Source organism: Tribolium madens, unplaced genomic scaffold, assembly GCF_015345945.1.
Source record: "Tribolium madens isolate multiple individuals breed KSU strain unplaced genomic scaffold, Tmad_KSU_1.1 Scaffold_7;HRSCAF=85;Tcas5.2_LG10, whole genome shotgun sequence".
NCBI classification, from domain to species: Eukaryota; Metazoa; Arthropoda; class Insecta; order Coleoptera; family Tenebrionidae; genus Tribolium; species Tribolium madens.
The window spans coordinates 11,062,215-11,079,285 of NW_025401050.1; the positions used below are offsets into that span (position 1 = coordinate 11,062,215).

Genomic DNA, 17,071 nt, shown 5'->3' on the forward strand with positions numbered 1-17,071 from the left:
CATACCAACACACAAAAAATAAAATCCCGGTGTCACAATTGAGTATTTTTTTCTCGTTTTAACAATTTCAAAAATATTTTTCCAACAAATTGTCGTCTGTACATTTCTAACATCTAAGACACACAATTATTAAAAATATATCGGTTATTTTTTCCTTTTTATTACAAAAAAATCTAATTGCACGAATTCGTCCGAAAAAACCGATTTCGATATGTCCTATCCCTTGAAAATATGAAGAATTGGAGGAGAAAAAAAAAAGGAAAAAACCCTATCGACGTCCATTTTCGTCATTTCTGTTGTGTTCTTTTTTATTTTTATTTATGTTTAAGTGTCCCGAACACCACACACGACTTAAATTAACAAAAATCCAGTCTTATAAAGATTCTCACGAATCACACTATTGGCACATTGGTATGAAATGTGACGAAAAAAAATCATCGTTAAAAAAAACAACGAACACTGTTGCTGCTGTTGGATGAAAGAAGACGAAGAAAAAAAAACAAAAAAAAAACGATGAAATACTTCTCCTGATAGGCAAGTGTGGTAACTAAGACACGGCACAGGCTGCTCGACGCCCAGGTACTGATTTTATTAGCAATGCAGGTACTGATTTTATCCACTGCTGATGATAACTGGAAAAAGGCAAAAAAATGTCCAAAAAAAGTCTATTTGAGTTTTCGACACCAACTGAGGAAACAATTTTTTTTTCGGCTTTTCATTGCCAACACTGTAACCAAATTTTTTTGAACTTTTAATTTGTTTCCCCAGTTGACATTAAATACGAATAGAAGGAAAAATAGGAATTGGGGGGGAAAATGCCAAGAAGAAACTACACCCGAGAAATTTATTTCCCAAATTGGTAAAAAATATTAAATTTCCAAAAAACTGTCACAAGAAATTAATTTTCAATTTTAATGTTTTCATTGTCAATAATGTAATCAAATTTTTTTGAATCTATTTAAAAAAAACTGTATTTTTCTTTCTCTTTCTACCCCTCTCTGTCCCTCTTCTTTTCTTTTGTTCTCTTTCTTTTCTAGTAGAAATTCTACGATTTTCTTTTTTTAACTCTTTCTTTATTTTTTACTCCTTTATCTTTTTATTTCTCTGTCTCTTTTTCACTATGTTTCTATCTCCCTCTTCTCTGTCTTATTTATTCAAAAATGACTCTTATTTACTGTTTCTTTCTCTCTCTCTTTCTGTATTCCCTACTCTCTTTCTCTCTCACTCCTCTCTTCTGTTTTTTCTACATTACATTTTCACTTTTTTTTTTAAACCCTTCTCTATTTTTCTGTCTGTCTTTCCCTGTGTTTCTTTCTCGCTCATTTTTTTCTTTTCCTATCTTGTCTTTAAAATTACGCGTTTTTTTATCCATTTCTTTCTCTCTTTCTTTCTTTTTTTACTTGGCAAAAAACTATTAAATTCCCGAAAAATTGACACAAAAAATCAAATTTCGTTTACTTTTTGTATTTTCATTGCCAATGAAGTAATCAAATTTTTTTCAATCTTCTTTCCAATGCTTTATTAAGAAGAAACAAAACTGTATTTTCTTCAAAAAAACAATAAATTAGCAAACAATATTTTTTTAATTTGTTTTCCGTGATGACACTAAACACTCATAAATTTGGAAGAAAACATTACAAAAGTAGGGAAAATGGAATTTCTGAAGTGCCAACAAAGAAACCAATTTTTTTTTTTTGAAAATTTCCCGCAAAAAAAAGTAGAAATGATCGTCTTTAAAATTGTCAAATTTTTATTGCCTACAGAGGAATCAAATTTTTTCTCTCCAACAATACAATTTTTCTTCCTATAAACATTGCAAATTTTTATATACAAAAATTTGTTTCTCAAATTGGCAAAAAAACCCAAAGTTTTACAAAACGTAATAAAACCACAAAAAACTAAATTTGTTTCACGCATTGGCACCAAAAAATGATAGTATTTAAAACTTGTCGAAACTTAGATACTAAGTATTGAATTTTTTTTTAAACAAATATTTATTTCCCAAATTAGCAAAAAATACAAAGTTTTCCAAAAAAATTGTCACAAAAAGTTAATTTTTGCGTTAGTTTTAATGTAAGCAAATTTTTTCTAAAACATTTTTTCGATTTGTTTCCGCTGTTGGCATTAAAAAACTGCCCATAAAAACAGTAAAAATCATAATTTTTGAATTTGTCAAATTCTGAGGAACCAATTTTTTTTCTCTAAAATAATACAATTTTTCTTGATACATACAAACAATTGAAATTTTAAAATAAAAAATTTGTTTCTTAAATTGGCATAAAAAACAGTTTTTACAAATCATAATAGACCCACAAAAAAACTAAATTTCTTTCACACATTGGCACTAAAAAATAATAATTTTTAAAACTAGTCGAATTTTTAAAAACAAAAATTTATTTTCCAAATTTCCAAAAAAAAATAATTTCGAAAGTCAATTTTTACATTGGTTTTAGTGTTTTATTTATCAAGAAAAAAAAAGTAACAAATTAATTTTCTTTGATTTGTTTCCGCTGTTGGCATTAAAATAAGGAAAAACAGGACTCGTAGTGCCAAAAAATAAACAAAAAAAATTTGTTTCCCAAATTGGCACAAAAAAATTTGTTTCATGCATTGGCCCAAAAAAAATAATAAATTCACCACTCACCTCCCTACATGCTATTCTCCTTCAACGGCGATAACAAATTCTCATTTTCAATCCTCATACCATACCCACCATGCCCATATCTCTTCTGCAACATCACTCTCTCCATGACACAACTCGCACTTAATCTCGCCTCAGCATCATGATCCCAACACTCTTCAATCGTATCACACATTGCTGCCAATCCCTAAACAACAACAACAAAAAACCCTAGTTTACAAACAAACGAAGCGAACGAGTGTCTCAAACCCACCGGATGCTGTTTCCAATGCTCCTGTATCACCGGTCGTACTTTTCTCTGCACTACCGATTCTTGCATATCCTCAAGTGTGGGATGTTGACCGACCTCCTCCTCAAAAGGTAGTCGATAATCGGCAATAGGACCATCTTGGGCAGTACAACGCGACACCAATTCCCATAAAACCAAGCCACAAGCGTACATATCGATGTGTTGAAATGCATCAGGATTAAAATCGATAGCACCTTCGAGGACTTCGGGGGCCATATAACGACGTGTACCAACTTGACCATGTGTATCACCACATGATTTACCAAATTCGAAGACAAGTGCAAGACCAAAATCGGCTATACATGCAGTCATGTTGCTTTTAAGGAGGACGTTTTTACTTTTAAAATCACGATGAGCGATAGGTGGCTTTGATTGATCTGTGGGGGATTTACCGGGAATGGCTTCGTGGAGGTGCATCAAACCTGCAAAAAAAAATACACTGTTTGAAGGTTTTTTTTCTTTGGCTTTCCTTTTTTGTTGCTATTATTTATTTATTTATTTTCATTATTTTTCTTTTTCTCTGTCTTCTACTTTAAAAATCCACGTTTTTCTTTTCTTTATTTCTATCTCTCTCTATTTCTCTCTCACTTTTTCTTTTTTCGATCCCCTTTTTCTACCGCTCTCTCTCTTGTACTTTTTTTTTTCTCAGAGTGTTTCTTTCTCCATCTTTTCTATCTCTCTCTCACTCCCTTCTACTTAAAAATTCTACGTTTTTCTTTTTTAAATCCCTTTTTTCTTTGTCTATTTACCTCTCTCTCTTTCTCTTTCTCCCTCATTTTCTATCTCTCTCTCTTCTACCTTAAAATTCCACGTTTTTCTTTTTTTTTAGATCCCTTTCTTTCTTTTTCCCTATCTCTCTATTTCTCTTTCAGTATCTTTCTTTCTTACTCTCTCACTTTTTTTCTCGACCTCTTCTCTCTCTCTTCAACTTTAAAATTCTACGTTTTTCCCTTTTTTTTTCTATTTCTCTCTCACTTTTTCTGTGTCTCTTTCTCAAACTTTTTTTTCTACTTTAAAATTCCTTTTTTAGATCCTCTTTTTTTCTCTTTCTCCCTTTTTTTCTATCGTTCACATTCTCTCTCTCTCTCTTCTACTTTAAAATTCCACGTTTTGCTTTTTTTTAGATCCCTTTCTTTCTTTTTCTCTATCTCTATTCCTCTTTCAGTGTGTTTCTTCCTCACTCTCTCTCTTTTTTTCTCGACCTCTTCTCTCTCTTCAACTTTAAAATTCTACGTTTTTCCCTTTTTTTCTCTATTTCTCTCTCACTTTTTCTGTTTCTCTTTCTGAAACTTTTTTTTCTACTTTAAAATTCATTTTTTGGAGCTTTTTTTTCTCTCTTTCTCCCTTTTTTTCTATCGCTCACATATATCTCTCTCTCTCTTCTACTTTAAAATTCTACGTTTTGCTTTTTTTTGATCCCTTTTTTTCTTTTTCTCTATCTTTCTATTCCTCTTTCAGTGTGTTTTTTTCTCACACTCTCTCTTTTTTCTCGACCTCTTCTCTCTGTCTTCAACTTTAAAATTCTACGTTTTTCCCTTTTTTTCTCTATTTCTCTCTCACTTTTTCTGTGTCTCTTTCTCAAACTTTTTTTTTTACTTTAAAATTACACATTTTCCTTTTTTAAATCCCTTTTTTTCTATCGCTCTCTTTCTCGCTTCTTACATTTTTTTAGATCCCTTTCTCTCCTCTTTCTATTTTTCTCTCAGGGTGTTTCTTTCTCCATCTCCTCTTTTACTTTAAAATTTTCCATTTTTCTTTTTTAGATCTCTTTTTTTGTCTTTCATTTTCTCTCTCCTTTTCCCTCGTTTTCTATCTCTCTCTATTCTACTTTAAAATTCCACATTTTTGTTTTTTTACACTCTTTTCTCTCTTTTTCTTATCTTTCTCCTCTCTTTCTTTCGCTCTCTCTTACTTTAAAATTCTAGTTTTTTTTTATCTCATTATATCTTTCTGTCTCTCAATTTTTCTCTGTTTGTTTCTTTCTCCCTCTCTTTTTTTCTACTTTTAAATTCCACATTTTATTTTTTAAGATCCCTATGTTTCTATCTTTTTTTTTTTCAATCTTTACCTTCTTCTAGTTTAAAATTTTACGTTTTTTTTACTTTTTCTATCTCTCTTTTCCTATCTCTCTCCTTGCTACGTTAAAATTGAACGTTTTTCTTTTTGTAGATTATTTTTCTCTCTCTCTCTCACCTTCAGTGTTTTTTAAAGTTCCACATTTTTTTCTCTTTAGATCCCTTTCTCTGTTTCTCTCTGTGTGTGTGTTTCTTTCTCTCTCTCCTATTTCTCTTTTACTTAAAAAAAATATGTTTTTCTTGTTTTTAGATCCCTTTCTATTCCTCTTTCCTCTCTCTCTCTTTTCTATTTTAAAATTGCAAATTTCTCTTTCTTATATTCATTTCCTTATTTCTTTCTCCTCTCTCTTTCCCACCTTTGTTTTTTCTCTTTCTCACTTCTATAAAATCCCAATTTTCTTTTTTTAGATCCCTTTTTTCTATTTTCCTCTATTTCTGTCTCTCTTTCACGTTTTTCTTTTTTTAATTCCTTTTTTATCTCTTTCTCCTCTCTCTCTCATTCTTTAAATTCCACATTTTTCTTGTTTTACAATCTCTATCTTTTTCCTCTTTCTCCCACTTTAAAATTCTACGTTTTTCTAATTTCTCCATCACACTTTCTTTCTCTTTCTTCTTTGTTTATTTCACTTTTCTCCTCTCTCTTTCGCTTTCTCTCCTACTTTAAAATTACATATTTTACTTTTTTTAAATCCCTTTCTTTCTCTCTCACTTCTGTTTATGTCTCTTTCTCTTTCTTTATTTCTCATTCTCCTTTCTTTCTTCCTCCTAATTTAAAATTCCACTTGTTCTTTTTTTACCTGTCTCTCTCCTCTCTACTTTAAAACATCCCCCATTATTTCCTTCTTCCTTCTTTTTTTAATTTTAAGCTCAAACTTTTTTATTATTTTTATTTTAGTAGTTTTATTAATTCTATTCTTTTTTTATAAATACCTTTTATTCATTGAATAAAAAAAATAAACATGTTATTTTCACTGCTTTTTCAAATATTATTCATTCTTTATTTATTTCGCTTATTTTTTCGTAATTTTTTTATTTTTTTTTTCAAAAAAATACTCACCTCTTGCCATTGTCTCCGCCACCGAACACAATTCATTCCACGTCAACGTATGTGCCTTTAAATAATCACACAACGACCCTTTTTCATGATACGCTGTTATCAACCAAAATTCAGCCTTCAAATTATCACCCCTTTTTTCAACACCAATAAACTGTAAAATATTCGGATGATTCATATGTGGCAATTTGAAAATTTCCTGTTCGGTAATCCACGATTGTTTATCCTGAATGGGAAAAATCTTAACAGCAACCTCCTCCGATTTAAATTGTGCCTTCCAGACAGCCCCAAAACGCCCCCGAGCCTTAATTTCAATCAATTGAATGGGACGTGTATCCAAAAAGGGTGAAGGGGGCGGTAATGGATGTGGCTCACTCGTTGGCAACTGAAAAAATAACCAAACATAATTTTTAAACCCCCAAAAAGTTTTTTTAAAACACTTACACCCCACTTTTGTGACAGCAAAAAAAAAATAATTTCTTGTAGTAATAATAATAATAATTGGGTGATAATTACCTCATTGAAGTAAAATTTACGTTTACGCCAACAATACCACACAATGGGGGCTGACAACACCAAAAAACCCATAAAGACAGCTGGGGCTATATAGTAGATAAAATCTGGGTTGTAGACAACCGGAATGGGGGCTAAAATCGCACAATTACCATGACTTAAAAACAGTCAAGTGACTCACTGCTCGATGGTGGGGCTTCAGTGGGGGGCGCCGGCTCCCATGTGAAATTCTGGTTGCACATATTCCCCTCGCAACAACAAAACATGTGTTTGGGTTTCTTGCTTTTGGGGCTTGTCTCCACACACTCTGTCTTATCGTAGCATTGCTCACTGTTGAGGAAACACCCCTGCAAAGACACTGTAGCCCCTTTTAGGCCCCTTTGAGTGTTTGTTTACCTTGAGGGCGATACTGACGCTTCCGTTGTCCTCCCATGACCACAAAACGAAACAATGGTTGCGTTTACCATCCTCGGGCTTCTCACACTCTTGAATTTCGTTGCAGGTGGCCCCCTTGCTGTCTGCACACAGAGTTTGGTTGAAAAACTCGCATTTTGTGGTGATGGGGCGAGTGATTCCTGCACCGCTTAAATCGCAATCTGGAACACAAGAAAGTTAGTTTCAAGGGGGCTGAGGGCGACTCAAGGGGTACCTAAAACGATTCCGAACACGAACACGAGTGAAATTAAGTTGTTTATCTGCGTTTTGGCCATTTCTTAAAAGCATCGCTGGGTGACATTTGTTGTGACATTTAATACCACCATGACGGGGGGAAAGTCACTAGAACGAAGCAAAACAAACACATTTTTCGCATTTTTGAAACGATTACACGCACGTAATTGGTTTACAAGACTTAAAAATAGTACTCTGAGTGTCGGGTATTAATTATTTGGGTAACAATCACCAAAAATTCAGGGTCGGTAAAACAGAAAACTTGATTGAATTTGTAGAAAAACTTTATTTAAAACATTAATATAAATTATTTATTTATACAATTAACAAAAATTGTTTTTAAGTCTGTGTCGTGTCCCCTCGCTGTGGTATATGTTCATGATCGGGGAAATAAAACCCGAACAGTACAATCGTAAACACTCCCGTCATTAAAATCAGTCCTACTGTAGCTGTAACTGTATATAAATGGGCATAAACGTACCTGTAAACCCCAGTTAGAGAAAATACAAACAATTTTTGGTACTTTACCTGAAATACCAGGCCGACAGTAGTGTAAAACTAATAATGGCAAAAAGAAAATTCCCTAGATCCCAATCACGTCCTTGATTATTGTTATTATTGGGATTAGGACGGGGATTTTGGGATTGTTCGGGGCGGGACTCTTGAGACTCTTCCCCCGGGGCCGGTCTTCGCTGATGAATGAGACAATGAACGACACAATTGTCAAAAAGTCCACAACCTTCAAGAGTCTTAGTGTCCTGTTGGAGGACCTGACCGTTGAAAATAAGTCGCACGAGCTTGTTGGAGGCGAGTTCCACGTGAAAGTGGCGTCTGAAATCCAAATTTTGGCTTAATTTCACAATTTGGACAAATTCTAGTGGTTTTTGTTTCGTCAAGTTGGTGGCGTTATTGAAAGAGTTGTGATTTTCGGCTTAAAATTGTGATAAATTAACTGTTTTTTTTAAGTTCTAGTGTTGTACAATTGCAATTAAACCAAATTCCGAGAGGTTCCGACAGGTGAGTCCCAATTTATTGCAAAAAAACAGCCCCCATTTGACATAACCTCACTTCTTACTTTTTGAAATCCCCCAATTGCTCTTGCAACTTCCCATCAACTAGTTTCAGATCATCGTTGATATATTTCAGTTTGATTGTAATATCGGTCCCTTTGGGCCTTTCGGGGGCCCCCTCGTCCATCGCCTCAACAATCCTGCTCCTGTCGTCGGAACTCGAACCAGGCTCGGGGGGCTTAGGTGTCTCAGTCACGGTCTCCGTCCGCACTGTTGTACCTAAAACAGCGAATTTGAGACACTTTTGGGGGGCTTCCGGGCGCACCTTCGGCGATTGTGACAGCATGTGTGTGGTTGGTGAGTCGGCGGGGGGCCCTATGCCGGCGGCGGTCCAGCAGCCACACAGTTTGCACATGTCTTTGCTCAGAAATACTGGTCGTCCACCACGCCAATGATACTGGAAACAAGGGGGCTAGTGGGGGGCTCCCGACGGCTCAAGGGGGCTTACCGACTAACATCACCAACAATGCGATAAAAAAATGGGTCACTTCATCGCCGATACCCTCAATTAGGGGCATTGTGATGCGATTTTGTTTATATTATTTACACAAAACACCCTGTATATAAAACGAAAATTTCACAATTATTAATTATTTCGTTAATTAACAGGTCGAGTTTTTAGAATTGTTATTTTTGACGTCTGTCACTATCTGTCAAATCACTGTCTCTTTTGACCTTGAGGTAAGTTAGGTGACTGTCACTAGGTGGCGCTTCCATATACAAGGTGATTCAATTAAAAAAAAATGAACGAAATTGTCATGAAAAAATTGATTCAATTACCTTAAAATTCACTTGTGAGTTGAAATCGATTGGATTCAAATCGGGAAATGTTGTGGCGTAGAAATGGATCACGTGATTCGTTAAATGACATGAAATTGTTTTATGATAGCTTGATTATGCAAGTTATGCTTATCAGAAAAGTGACCTTTGATTGTTTTTCTAATAAAACAAAAATCCCCCAAATAAATACAATGACTGTTAAAACTATGGCAACGACGTGTTTTTTTTTTCCTTTTTATTTATAAATCCCAACAGTGTTACCAATCCTTTTTTTTTATTGTAATAAACACATGAAGCTGGGTACACTCTAACAGTGCTACCATAAGAAAAAAAAAATTAACATTGTTGTATCGTTTCGCAGACGTAATAAGTAAATCCGGTACTTAAGCGACATTGTGACCCCTTGAAGACCTTTTTAACCGTTTCCGTTCTTTTGTTGATTAAATCGTGTTCAGTCACTTGAAGCATATATCCTGTCTTGTAGACACTGTGAGAAAATTCTTTACAAAATCCTAGTTGGCGTTGACCAAAAAATGACAGATTTTTTTGGGCCAATTGAGGAAACAATTTTTTCCTCACTATCGATTAATTAATTAAGTGATCGTAATTGTGGGTTTTAGACTACAGATTAATTAGACTAATTACAATAATAGTTTAATTTATTAATTAAATTGGTCGATTTTTGGACAGTTGAGTTGGTGGTACCAACCCACGAAACCAAAAATCCCTTTTACGTTTCTAGTGCGTTGGTGTTGGTTTATTCGCTGGAAATCGTGTAATTTAGCCTTAAAATGGGTCGTATGCACGCACCTGGGTAAGTACCCCCTTGCTAACCCCTTAATGCGCCCCCTAACATATACAATGTGTGGTAAAAATCGTTTAAAAAAGCACCAGACGCTTGGAAAAAAATTGAGGTTATGTCACCTCGTGGTAATGCTAATTTTTTCGTTTTTTTAGCAAAGGTATCGCCCAATCGGCGCTCCCCTACCGTCGTAGTGTCCCCACGTGGCTGAAAGTGACCCCCGATGAGGTCAAAGACTACATTTTCAAGTTGGGCAAAAAAGGCTTGACCCCTTCACAAATCGGTAATTTTTTGGGTTTTTGTCTCAGGACCGGGCTTAAAATTCGTTTCAGGTGTGACTCTGAGGGACTCGCATGGAGTGGCTCAGGTGAGATTTGTGACCGGGAATAAGATTCTCAGGATTATGAAAGCCATGGGGCTTGCACCTGATCTCCCCGAGGATTTGTATTATTTGATTAAGAAGGCTGTCGCGATCAGGAAACATTTGGAGAGGAATCGCAAGGATAAGGATAGCAAATTTCGCTTGATTTTGGTCGAGTCGAGGATTCACAGATTGGCCAGATATTACAAAACTAAGAATGTTTTGGCACCGAATTGGAAGTATGAGTCTAGTACTGCGTCAGCATTGGTGGCTTAAGACTTGAGTGTATTTTTTACTAAATAAAACTTTAAACTGGTCAAGTTTTTGTTGTACATGCAATATCTAAAAACAATTAAAAAAAATTTAAAAAAAAAATGGTTTCCAACGGGGCTTGAACCTGCGTCCTCTGACACTTAATCATTCTCCGGCTCTTGAAACGGTTTTTTTTCAAACATTTTCAATTAATTGGGGCGAAATCTAGTGTGGCGTGTTTAATTTCACTCACTTTTATCCAAATAACTGAAAAAAAAATGAAAAAAAGATTGGCTTGGATGAGATTCGAACTTGCGACTTCTAGTATTCCGATAATTTTTGCGCCCTAGATGTGATTTTTTAAAATTTTGGGTGTTGCTAATTTGCCCGTCATTTTACGATAATTTTAATTGTAATTGTTTGAAAATTGGTAAAAAACTAGTTTTTCTCGGAAATTATGCTAAGCTGAAAATTTCGTCGCATTTTTAATTTTTTACTCGAGAACTATAAGTGATAGATGAAAACGATTAGCATATTCAGATTCCCCGCACGATTTTACATAAGTTTCCGACACATTTTTCGTCATATAAAACTACTATAAGGGCCCCTTCAACACACAACACTTTTTGAGGTAAAACACCCCCGATTTTCAAGGGTAAACTGAAAAGCAGTGGGCTCCTTCAGCACACAGCACTTTTTATGGAAAAACACCCCGATTTTCAGTGGTAAACTGAAAAGCAGAAAAAATCATGAAAACACCGTCGTTTTTAAGGTATATTTTAAAATTAACATTTTTCAAAGATTTTACCCTGTTTTTCTGTTGGGCCACTTTAGCACACATATGAATACAATTTCGGCCTAACAAATTCGCTTCGCTTATGAGCGGACTACGTCCACGAATTTACAGTTCTGTTTTATAAGGACCCTGTTATGTCAAAAATAGAAGACTGGCAAAGCCGAAGATGAAATTTATTTAAAAGAATTGTGAATTGGAAAATTTGGTGTATACCCAAACGGTATACACTCCAGAATATGACCAAGTTTTTAAGGTATATTTAAAAAACAGATATTTCAAGGATTCTATGCTATGAAAATAATGTAAAAACTGTATGTATTAATAAGTTAGAATTATATAAATACCTAGTTTACCTAACGTCCTAACGAGTTCGAGAAAATAAATTTCTTCTGAGCTATGAATACAAAAATTATTTATTCAGCCAAAATGATAGTAATAAATGAAATAATAATAATAAATATTACTGTGTATTACTGTAATACGCTATCGCCACTATCATCTGAATCCGATGAGCTACAAAAATAAAACCATGAGAAAATGAAACTTATGTTCGGTTTTTGGTTGTACTTACCTTAGAACAGTTTGAATGCTGGTCATAAAAGCATCCTTGTCGTCTTTACTATCAAATTGTATAAACATTCTGTGAAATAATCTGAATCGCCCTTTACCTTCAAATAGTACAGTAGTATCAGTTTCGGTAATGGATGCAACCCGATTTTTCAAATAAATCACACCAAATTCTTGAGAAGAGATGAATCCCGAGTCTGCTACTATACTGCAACGACCCAGTTCTTCATAATTGAGGGACAACAAACATTCAACTGCGAAAGGCATTGCAGTTAATATTTTTCGTTTCTTCTTATTCACGATGAGCGAACACTGGAAATCTTGCAAACTTTTTAATGCCGATAAGCTGACTCCGTACTTTTTTCTATCCATTTTTATCTGGAAGCGATAGTTTTTTACACATTTACTACATTTGTAAAATTGCTACACAATACGTACCAGATCAATTAAATCATAAACAAAATAACAGAAAATCTAACAAACTGTCGTCTGTATTATCAGGCACTGATTTTAGATCTAAGTAAAGCCTTCGATACGGTATCTCACGATATATTAATAAAAAAATTACCTCTCTACGGTTTCTCAACGCATGCTGTGTCTATGGTCCAATCATATTTAAGTAATCGAACTCAAGTCGTAAATATCAATGGCAAACTGTCTGCTGCAAAAGAAATTTCTCATGGTGTGCCGCAGGGGTCAATATTAGGCCCTTTATTGTTTCTCATCTACATAAATGATTTTTCTTATTACATCTCAGAACCAAATATAGTCTTATATGCGGATGATACAACTCTTGGTTACGCTGATAAGAACATAGAAATACTTGTAAGAAAAATTGAAAATTTTTATGCGTTTACTGAAGAATGGATGTTAGCTAATAAATTAAACCTTAATAAAAATAAAACTGTTAAATTAACATTTACTCTAAAAAACTTAGATAATGATGACTCTGATACAGACTTTACTAAATTCTTGGGTGTATATGTTGATTCAAACTTGACTTGGAAACATCATGTTGATTATGTAGCAAACAAGCTGTGTAAAAACATATATTTAATTCGAAACATGTMMAACTGTGTCTCAGAAAAAATTTTAAAAGTGAGTTATTATGCATTAATTCAGACATATTTAGAGTATGGTTTGATTATATGGGGACATTCTTCGGCATCTCACCGATTATTTAAGTTACAACGTAGAGTAATTAGAATTATGTCAAAAATTGGTTTTCGCGATGATTGTCGACGCTTTTTTAAAAACTTAAACATCTTGACCTTACCAAGTTTGTACATATACAAATGTTTTGAATACATCCTTCAAAATACTCATTTATATAAGTCTTTAAATTCCTTCCACACTTATTCTACCAGATCTACAGAATTATGTATAAATAATATTAGATTAACCCGATCTAGAAATGCAACAAATTATTATTGCATTAAATTTTATAACTGTCTCCCTAACCATGCCATAAATAAATCCTCTCCTAAACTGCTCTTAAATGATGTAAAGAAATATCTTCTCTTTAGATCATTCTATTCGATTGAGGAGTTTTTAACTGCCAGTCATGATGATTTTGGTGTTGTTGTTAAAATGATGTAATTAAGTAACTAGCTCTGTTTTATATGACGTGTGTAAAATGTATCTACATTGTTAACACAAATATATTATATTATTATTATTATTATTATTATTATTATTATTATTAATAATCGTAATAAATATATAACGTTACTGAGTGCAACACTTGCAGCCACAGAACACTTACAACATACTTACAATCACAGAACCTTACAATAGCTTGCTGGTCATTAGAGTAGGTCACACGTAGGTCATTTGTAAACAACGATGTCAAATGTCAATGGAGTATGAGCCTATGGTTATGTTATAAACCGTGCAGGATTGTATATTGTGTTGCATACCTTAACGGTTTTCCTCTTTTTATTATTTCATTGGCGGTATTTCAATCTAATTTAAGGGGCCGGACTCGAAAAGCCTAACGGTAAATTTGAGGAAACCGAAGTACGTGTAATCCAGCATATTTTGTATTAAAATCCAAACGGTATTGTATCAAAGTTTTTTAGAATAACTCTCTTGTCATAAACAAAACCAAATTCCTTTGTTTCTATTTTATTTAAAAGTTCTTTAGTTTTAGAATCTCTGGTAATTCGATTATATTGTGTACTGATTTTTTTCTCTTTGTATTCTAAAATATTATTCATGCTATCGGAATTAATCTTTTCGGAGGTTTCATAATTTAACGTAAATCCTTTTATTCTACAAACAACTTTACCTGTATTATTATTATTATTATTATTATTATTGTGAGTTTAATTCGACACACTTTACCACAAAAAAAAAGACTCGGGCCGGATTCGAACCTACGACCTCTGGCATTAATAATTCTCCAACCCTTGAAATGATTTTTTTTTCAATTATCAATAAATTAGAGCGAAATCTAGTGTTGCGTATTTAATTTCACTCACTTTTAGCCAAATAAGTGAAAAAAAAATGAAAAAAAGATTGGCTCGGGGGGGATTCGAACTTGCGACTTCTAGTATTCCGATAATTTTTTCGCTCATGATGTGATTTTTTTTTTTTTTCAAAATTTTGGGTGTTTGTAATGTTGATTGTCAATTTGCCCGTCATTTTACGATAATTTTAATTGTAATTGTTTGAAAATTGGTAAAAAACTAGTTTTTTTCGGAAATTAGGCTGAAAATTTCGTACCGGAACCATAAGTCATAGATAAACACGGTTAGTATATTCAGATTCCCCCGTACGTTTTTACATGAGTTTCCGTCAATTTCCAACACATTTTCAGTCACATATAAAGAAAAAAAAAATTTGACTCGGGCCGGATTCGAACCTAAGACCTCTGGCATTAATAATTCTCCAACCCTTGAAATGATTTTTTTTCTTAATTTTTCAATAAATTGGAGCGAAATCTAATGTTGTGAGTTTAATTCGACACACTTTACCACAAAAAAAATGACTAGGACGGGATTCAAACCTGCATCCTCCACAATTTCCTTGGAGCGTTTAAGTTTTAACCAAAATTTCGGTTATTATCATTTGTAATACTTAAATTTTAAATAAATGCCAAAAAAAAAAAACGGGCTCGTGCAGGATTCGAACCTGCGTCCTCCGTGGCGTATTTTTGCAGTTCGGCGCTCTAACCAACTGAGCTAACGAGCCTTACTCTCACACCCTTTATTCCACAAAGTTCACAATTCATCTCTATCATCCTTGGGATTCCCCTTCCTGTCATAATTTTTCAATTCCTTACTCGCTTTCTTCGCCACAAACTTAACAACCTCCTCTGCACTCCTCTCCCCTTCGTACACCACCAAACCCCGTTTCCGGTTTTTAGCCAACCAGAAAATATTCGGTGTACCTTTCTCACTAAACACTTCCGGTATTTCATTCTCGGTTGCGTCCATTCGGGCAAAAACCACGTCTTCGTCTTCTAAAAGTTCAGCAACTTCACGCAAAACCGGAACAAATTTCTGACATTTGAGACTCCAGGGGGCATACAAGTCCAAAAGGGTGTCTTTTCCGTTGTTTAATACCATTTGGTTGAAATTCTGGGTGACGGCAATGACCACAGGCCCATCGTTCTCCTTCGGGATGGGCTTGGATTGGTAGTAGGGTGTCAAATTTCGGTTGACGAAATTCTCGACGAAATTGTCAAAATTTCCGGTGGTGAAATTGTCACTCATGACGTATTTTTGGTTCTCGAGATCGAAGGCTACCACCAAGGGGGTGGTGGGGGTGAGAGTGTCACTCCTCAAATCGGCAATTTCCTCCTCAAAATCGTCTTTGGCACTTGTGACAATCTTGACGAAATTTTGGTACTTATGGGCGATTTTGATCAAACGGTACCGCCAATAGTTTAATTCGGTACCACCGGAATGGTAGTCAATGGTATGGTAGACGATGACCAAAGGGTTGGGAAAATCATACCGATTATTGGGGGTTCTATGTCCAATCAAACCATGGTAATTCCGGGTGATGAAATTCTTGATTTCACCAATGATACTTCTTCCGGTGAAGAGCACCCGCTCCGGGTCGTACTGATTATGGAGACTTTTCGGCCGGAAAATCACAATCCCATTACTCACACCTTCTTTCAAAATGAGTTTTTCGCAACTTGTAAATGCGAAAATCATCCGTTCTTTCATTTCCTCCGCTACCCGGAAGAAAAGCCTCCGGAGTTTGCTCTCCTCCTCGAAGAAACCCACCACGATGACGTCATCTTGCCGGTCGAGGAACTCCCGGAATTGCTCGACGTCCCGCAATTCGACCGGATCTGGCACCACTTGAACGCGCATAAACTTGACGATGCTCCGGGCGTCCCGCGATCCGGTGTACTCCTTCACGAAGACGCCTTTCCGGTAGAAGTGGAAGGCGGGGTAGGGGTAGGTTATGTTCTTCCGGGTGCATGTCAAACGCCCCTTTCCGGAGCAGTCGATTTTGGCCAATGTGACGGGGACTTGGTTGACGGCGAGGATTTTGGCGGCGTGTGCGAAATGGGGGCGCGTTTTTTGGCACATGCCACTCCAGGGGATGAAAAACTGGACGAGGAGGGTGGGGTTGAGGAGGAGTTGGCGGTTGAAGTTGGTGTCGGTGAGGCTGAGGACGTGGGCGTCGGCGGGGAGGACGGGGCGGATGCGGAGGAGGAGGAGGAGAAGGAGGAGGTGCCACATGACGGGAATTTTGACGTTTTGAATTGATTTTGAGGTTATTTTGGACAGATTTATACACACTTGACAAAAAAAAATGGGCGGATTTGAGTCCACTTGAACTGCTTTGGTCTAATATTTAATACACATTTTGCCTTCTTATCACTCTTATTACCATTGTTGTTGATGAAAAAAGAATAAAATAAGTGTTTTGTTTGATTTTGCCATTGAAATGGCCGGTTTTGAGTCCACTTGAAAAAAAATAGTTACATGTTTACGTATATTTCGACCTATTAGTAGTGTGGTTACTATTTTTGTCTAATAAAAAAAAGAAAAAATTGCATTTTTATTTCATCTCTAGCCCCCTCGTTGACCGGATTTGGGCCTACTTGAAATGTTTTGGTTCGGGGTTTAAGGAGTATTTGGCCTATTATTGATATTCTTACGCTTTTTGTTAATAAAATTATAGAAAATCGTGGTTTTATGTGATGTTGCCACCAGAATGGCCGGTTTTGAACCC

General features: G+C 35.2%; 5 protein-coding genes and 1 non-coding gene across 13 annotated transcripts; 1 reads left to right on the forward strand and 5 right to left on the reverse strand.

The window, feature by feature from the left end:
* Window positions 1–488: 488 nt before the first annotated feature.
* LOC123009498 (activin receptor type-2A) lies at window positions 489–7,365 on the reverse strand. Of its 2 annotated transcripts, none has more exons than XM_044405870.1 (8): window positions 7,222–7,365; window positions 6,969–7,168; window positions 6,754–6,919; window positions 6,576–6,706; window positions 6,063–6,444; window positions 2,895–3,352; window positions 2,645–2,828; window positions 489–632 (listed from the first exon to the last, which is right to left on the reverse strand). In XM_044405870.1, the coding sequence occupies exons 1-7, from the start codon at window positions 7,280–7,282 to the stop codon at window positions 2,649–2,651; spliced, it is 1,578 nt and encodes a 525-aa protein (XP_044261805.1). In that variant the 5' UTR covers window positions 7,283–7,365; the 3' UTR covers window positions 489–632; window positions 2,645–2,648. The 2 variants fall into 2 exon arrangements, with proteins under 2 accessions (XP_044261805.1, XP_044261804.1); XM_044405869.1 differs by having other exon boundaries at window positions 6,504–6,706.
* A 142-nt stretch (window positions 7,366–7,507) lies between these two features.
* On the reverse strand, window positions 7,508–9,011 carry LOC123009795 (transmembrane and ubiquitin-like domain-containing protein 1). Its single transcript, XM_044406314.1, has 5 exons — window positions 8,760–9,011; window positions 8,577–8,708; window positions 8,317–8,530; window positions 7,770–8,072; window positions 7,508–7,722 (listed from the first exon to the last, which is right to left on the reverse strand). Exons 1-5 carry the CDS (start codon window positions 8,827–8,829, stop codon window positions 7,581–7,583), a joined length of 861 nt encoding a protein of 286 aa, XP_044262249.1. The 5' UTR covers window positions 8,830–9,011; the 3' UTR covers window positions 7,508–7,580.
* A 734-nt stretch (window positions 9,012–9,745) lies between these two features.
* LOC123009876 (40S ribosomal protein S13) lies at window positions 9,746–10,570 on the forward strand. Its single transcript, XM_044406426.1, has 3 exons — window positions 9,746–9,905; window positions 10,049–10,176; window positions 10,226–10,570. The coding sequence occupies exons 1-3, from the start codon at window positions 9,883–9,885 to the stop codon at window positions 10,528–10,530; spliced, it is 456 nt and encodes a 151-aa protein (XP_044262361.1). The 5' UTR covers window positions 9,746–9,882; the 3' UTR covers window positions 10,531–10,570.
* A 1,127-nt stretch (window positions 10,571–11,697) lies between these two features.
* On the reverse strand, window positions 11,698–13,757 carry LOC123009877. 7 transcript variants are annotated; one of them, XM_044406428.1, is made up of 3 exons: window positions 13,646–13,757; window positions 11,874–12,247; window positions 11,698–11,815 (listed from the first exon to the last, which is right to left on the reverse strand). In XM_044406428.1, exons 2-3 carry the CDS (start codon window positions 12,239–12,241, stop codon window positions 11,773–11,775), a joined length of 411 nt encoding a protein of 136 aa, XP_044262363.1. In that variant the 5' UTR covers window positions 12,242–12,247; window positions 13,646–13,757; the 3' UTR covers window positions 11,698–11,772. The 7 variants fall into 7 exon arrangements, with proteins under 7 accessions (XP_044262363.1, XP_044262368.1, XP_044262369.1 ...); XM_044406433.1 differs by having other exon boundaries at window positions 13,635–13,722; XM_044406434.1 differs by having other exon boundaries at window positions 13,662–13,718.
* Window positions 13,758–14,983: 1,226 nt separating this feature from the next.
* On the reverse strand, window positions 14,984–15,064 carry Trnaa-ugc. Its single transcript is given in 2 exon segments — window positions 14,984–15,017; window positions 15,027–15,064. It is a non-coding gene; the product is annotated as a tRNA-Ala (tRNA).
* Window positions 15,065–15,073: 9 nt separating this feature from the next.
* On the reverse strand, window positions 15,074–16,701 carry LOC123010205 (protein disulfide-isomerase A3-like). Its single transcript, XM_044406906.1, has 2 exons — window positions 16,698–16,701; window positions 15,074–16,634 (listed from the first exon to the last, which is right to left on the reverse strand). The coding sequence occupies exons 1-2, from the start codon at window positions 16,699–16,701 to the stop codon at window positions 15,094–15,096; spliced, it is 1,545 nt and encodes a 514-aa protein (XP_044262841.1). The 3' UTR covers window positions 15,074–15,093.
* Window positions 16,702–17,071: the final 370 nt, after the last annotated feature.

What these genes read in the sequence shown, in the direction of transcription:
- LOC123009498 (XM_044405869.1), bottom strand. Translation starts at nt 7,282, where the DNA reads ATGGCCAAAACGCAGATAAACAACTTAATTTCACTCGTGTTCGTGTTC. An exon ending in TGCTGTCACAAAAGTGGGGT is followed by an intron (nt 6,445 to 6,503) that starts GTAAGTGTTTTA and finishes TTATTTTTTCAG; the next exon opens with TTGCCAACGAGTGAGCCACA. An exon ending in GGCGGAGACAATGGCAAGAG is followed by an intron (nt 3,353 to 6,062) that starts GTGAGTATTTTT and finishes TTTTTTTTGCAG; the next exon opens with GTTTGATGCACCTCCACGAA.
- LOC123009795 (XM_044406314.1), bottom strand. Translation starts at nt 8,829, where the DNA reads ATGCCCCTAATTGAGGGTATCGGCGATGAAGTGACCCATTTTTTTATC. An exon ending in ATTGTTGGTGATGTTAGTCG is followed by an intron (nt 8,709 to 8,759) that starts GTAAGCCCCCTT and finishes CCTTGTTTCCAG; the next exon opens with TATCATTGGCGTGGTGGACG. An exon ending in CTGTCGGCCTGGTATTTCAG is followed by an intron (nt 7,723 to 7,769) that starts GTAAAGTACCAA and finishes TGGGGTTTACAG; the next exon opens with GTACGTTTATGCCCATTTAT.
- LOC123009876 (XM_044406426.1), top strand. Translation starts at nt 9,883, where the DNA reads ATGGGTCGTATGCACGCACCTGG. An exon ending in GGTCGTATGCACGCACCTGG is followed by an intron (nt 9,906 to 10,048) that starts GTAAGTACCCCC and finishes TCGTTTTTTTAG; the next exon opens with CAAAGGTATCGCCCAATCGG. An exon ending in CTTGACCCCTTCACAAATCG is followed by an intron (nt 10,177 to 10,225) that starts GTAATTTTTTGG and finishes AATTCGTTTCAG; the next exon opens with GTGTGACTCTGAGGGACTCG.
- LOC123009877 (XM_044406428.1), bottom strand. Translation starts at nt 12,241, where the DNA reads ATGGATAGAAAAAAGTACGGAGTCAGCTTATCGGCATTAAAAAGTTTG. An exon ending in AGCATTCAAACTGTTCTAAG is followed by an intron (nt 11,816 to 11,873) that starts GTAAGTACAACC and finishes TTATTTTTGTAG; the next exon opens with CTCATCGGATTCAGATGATA.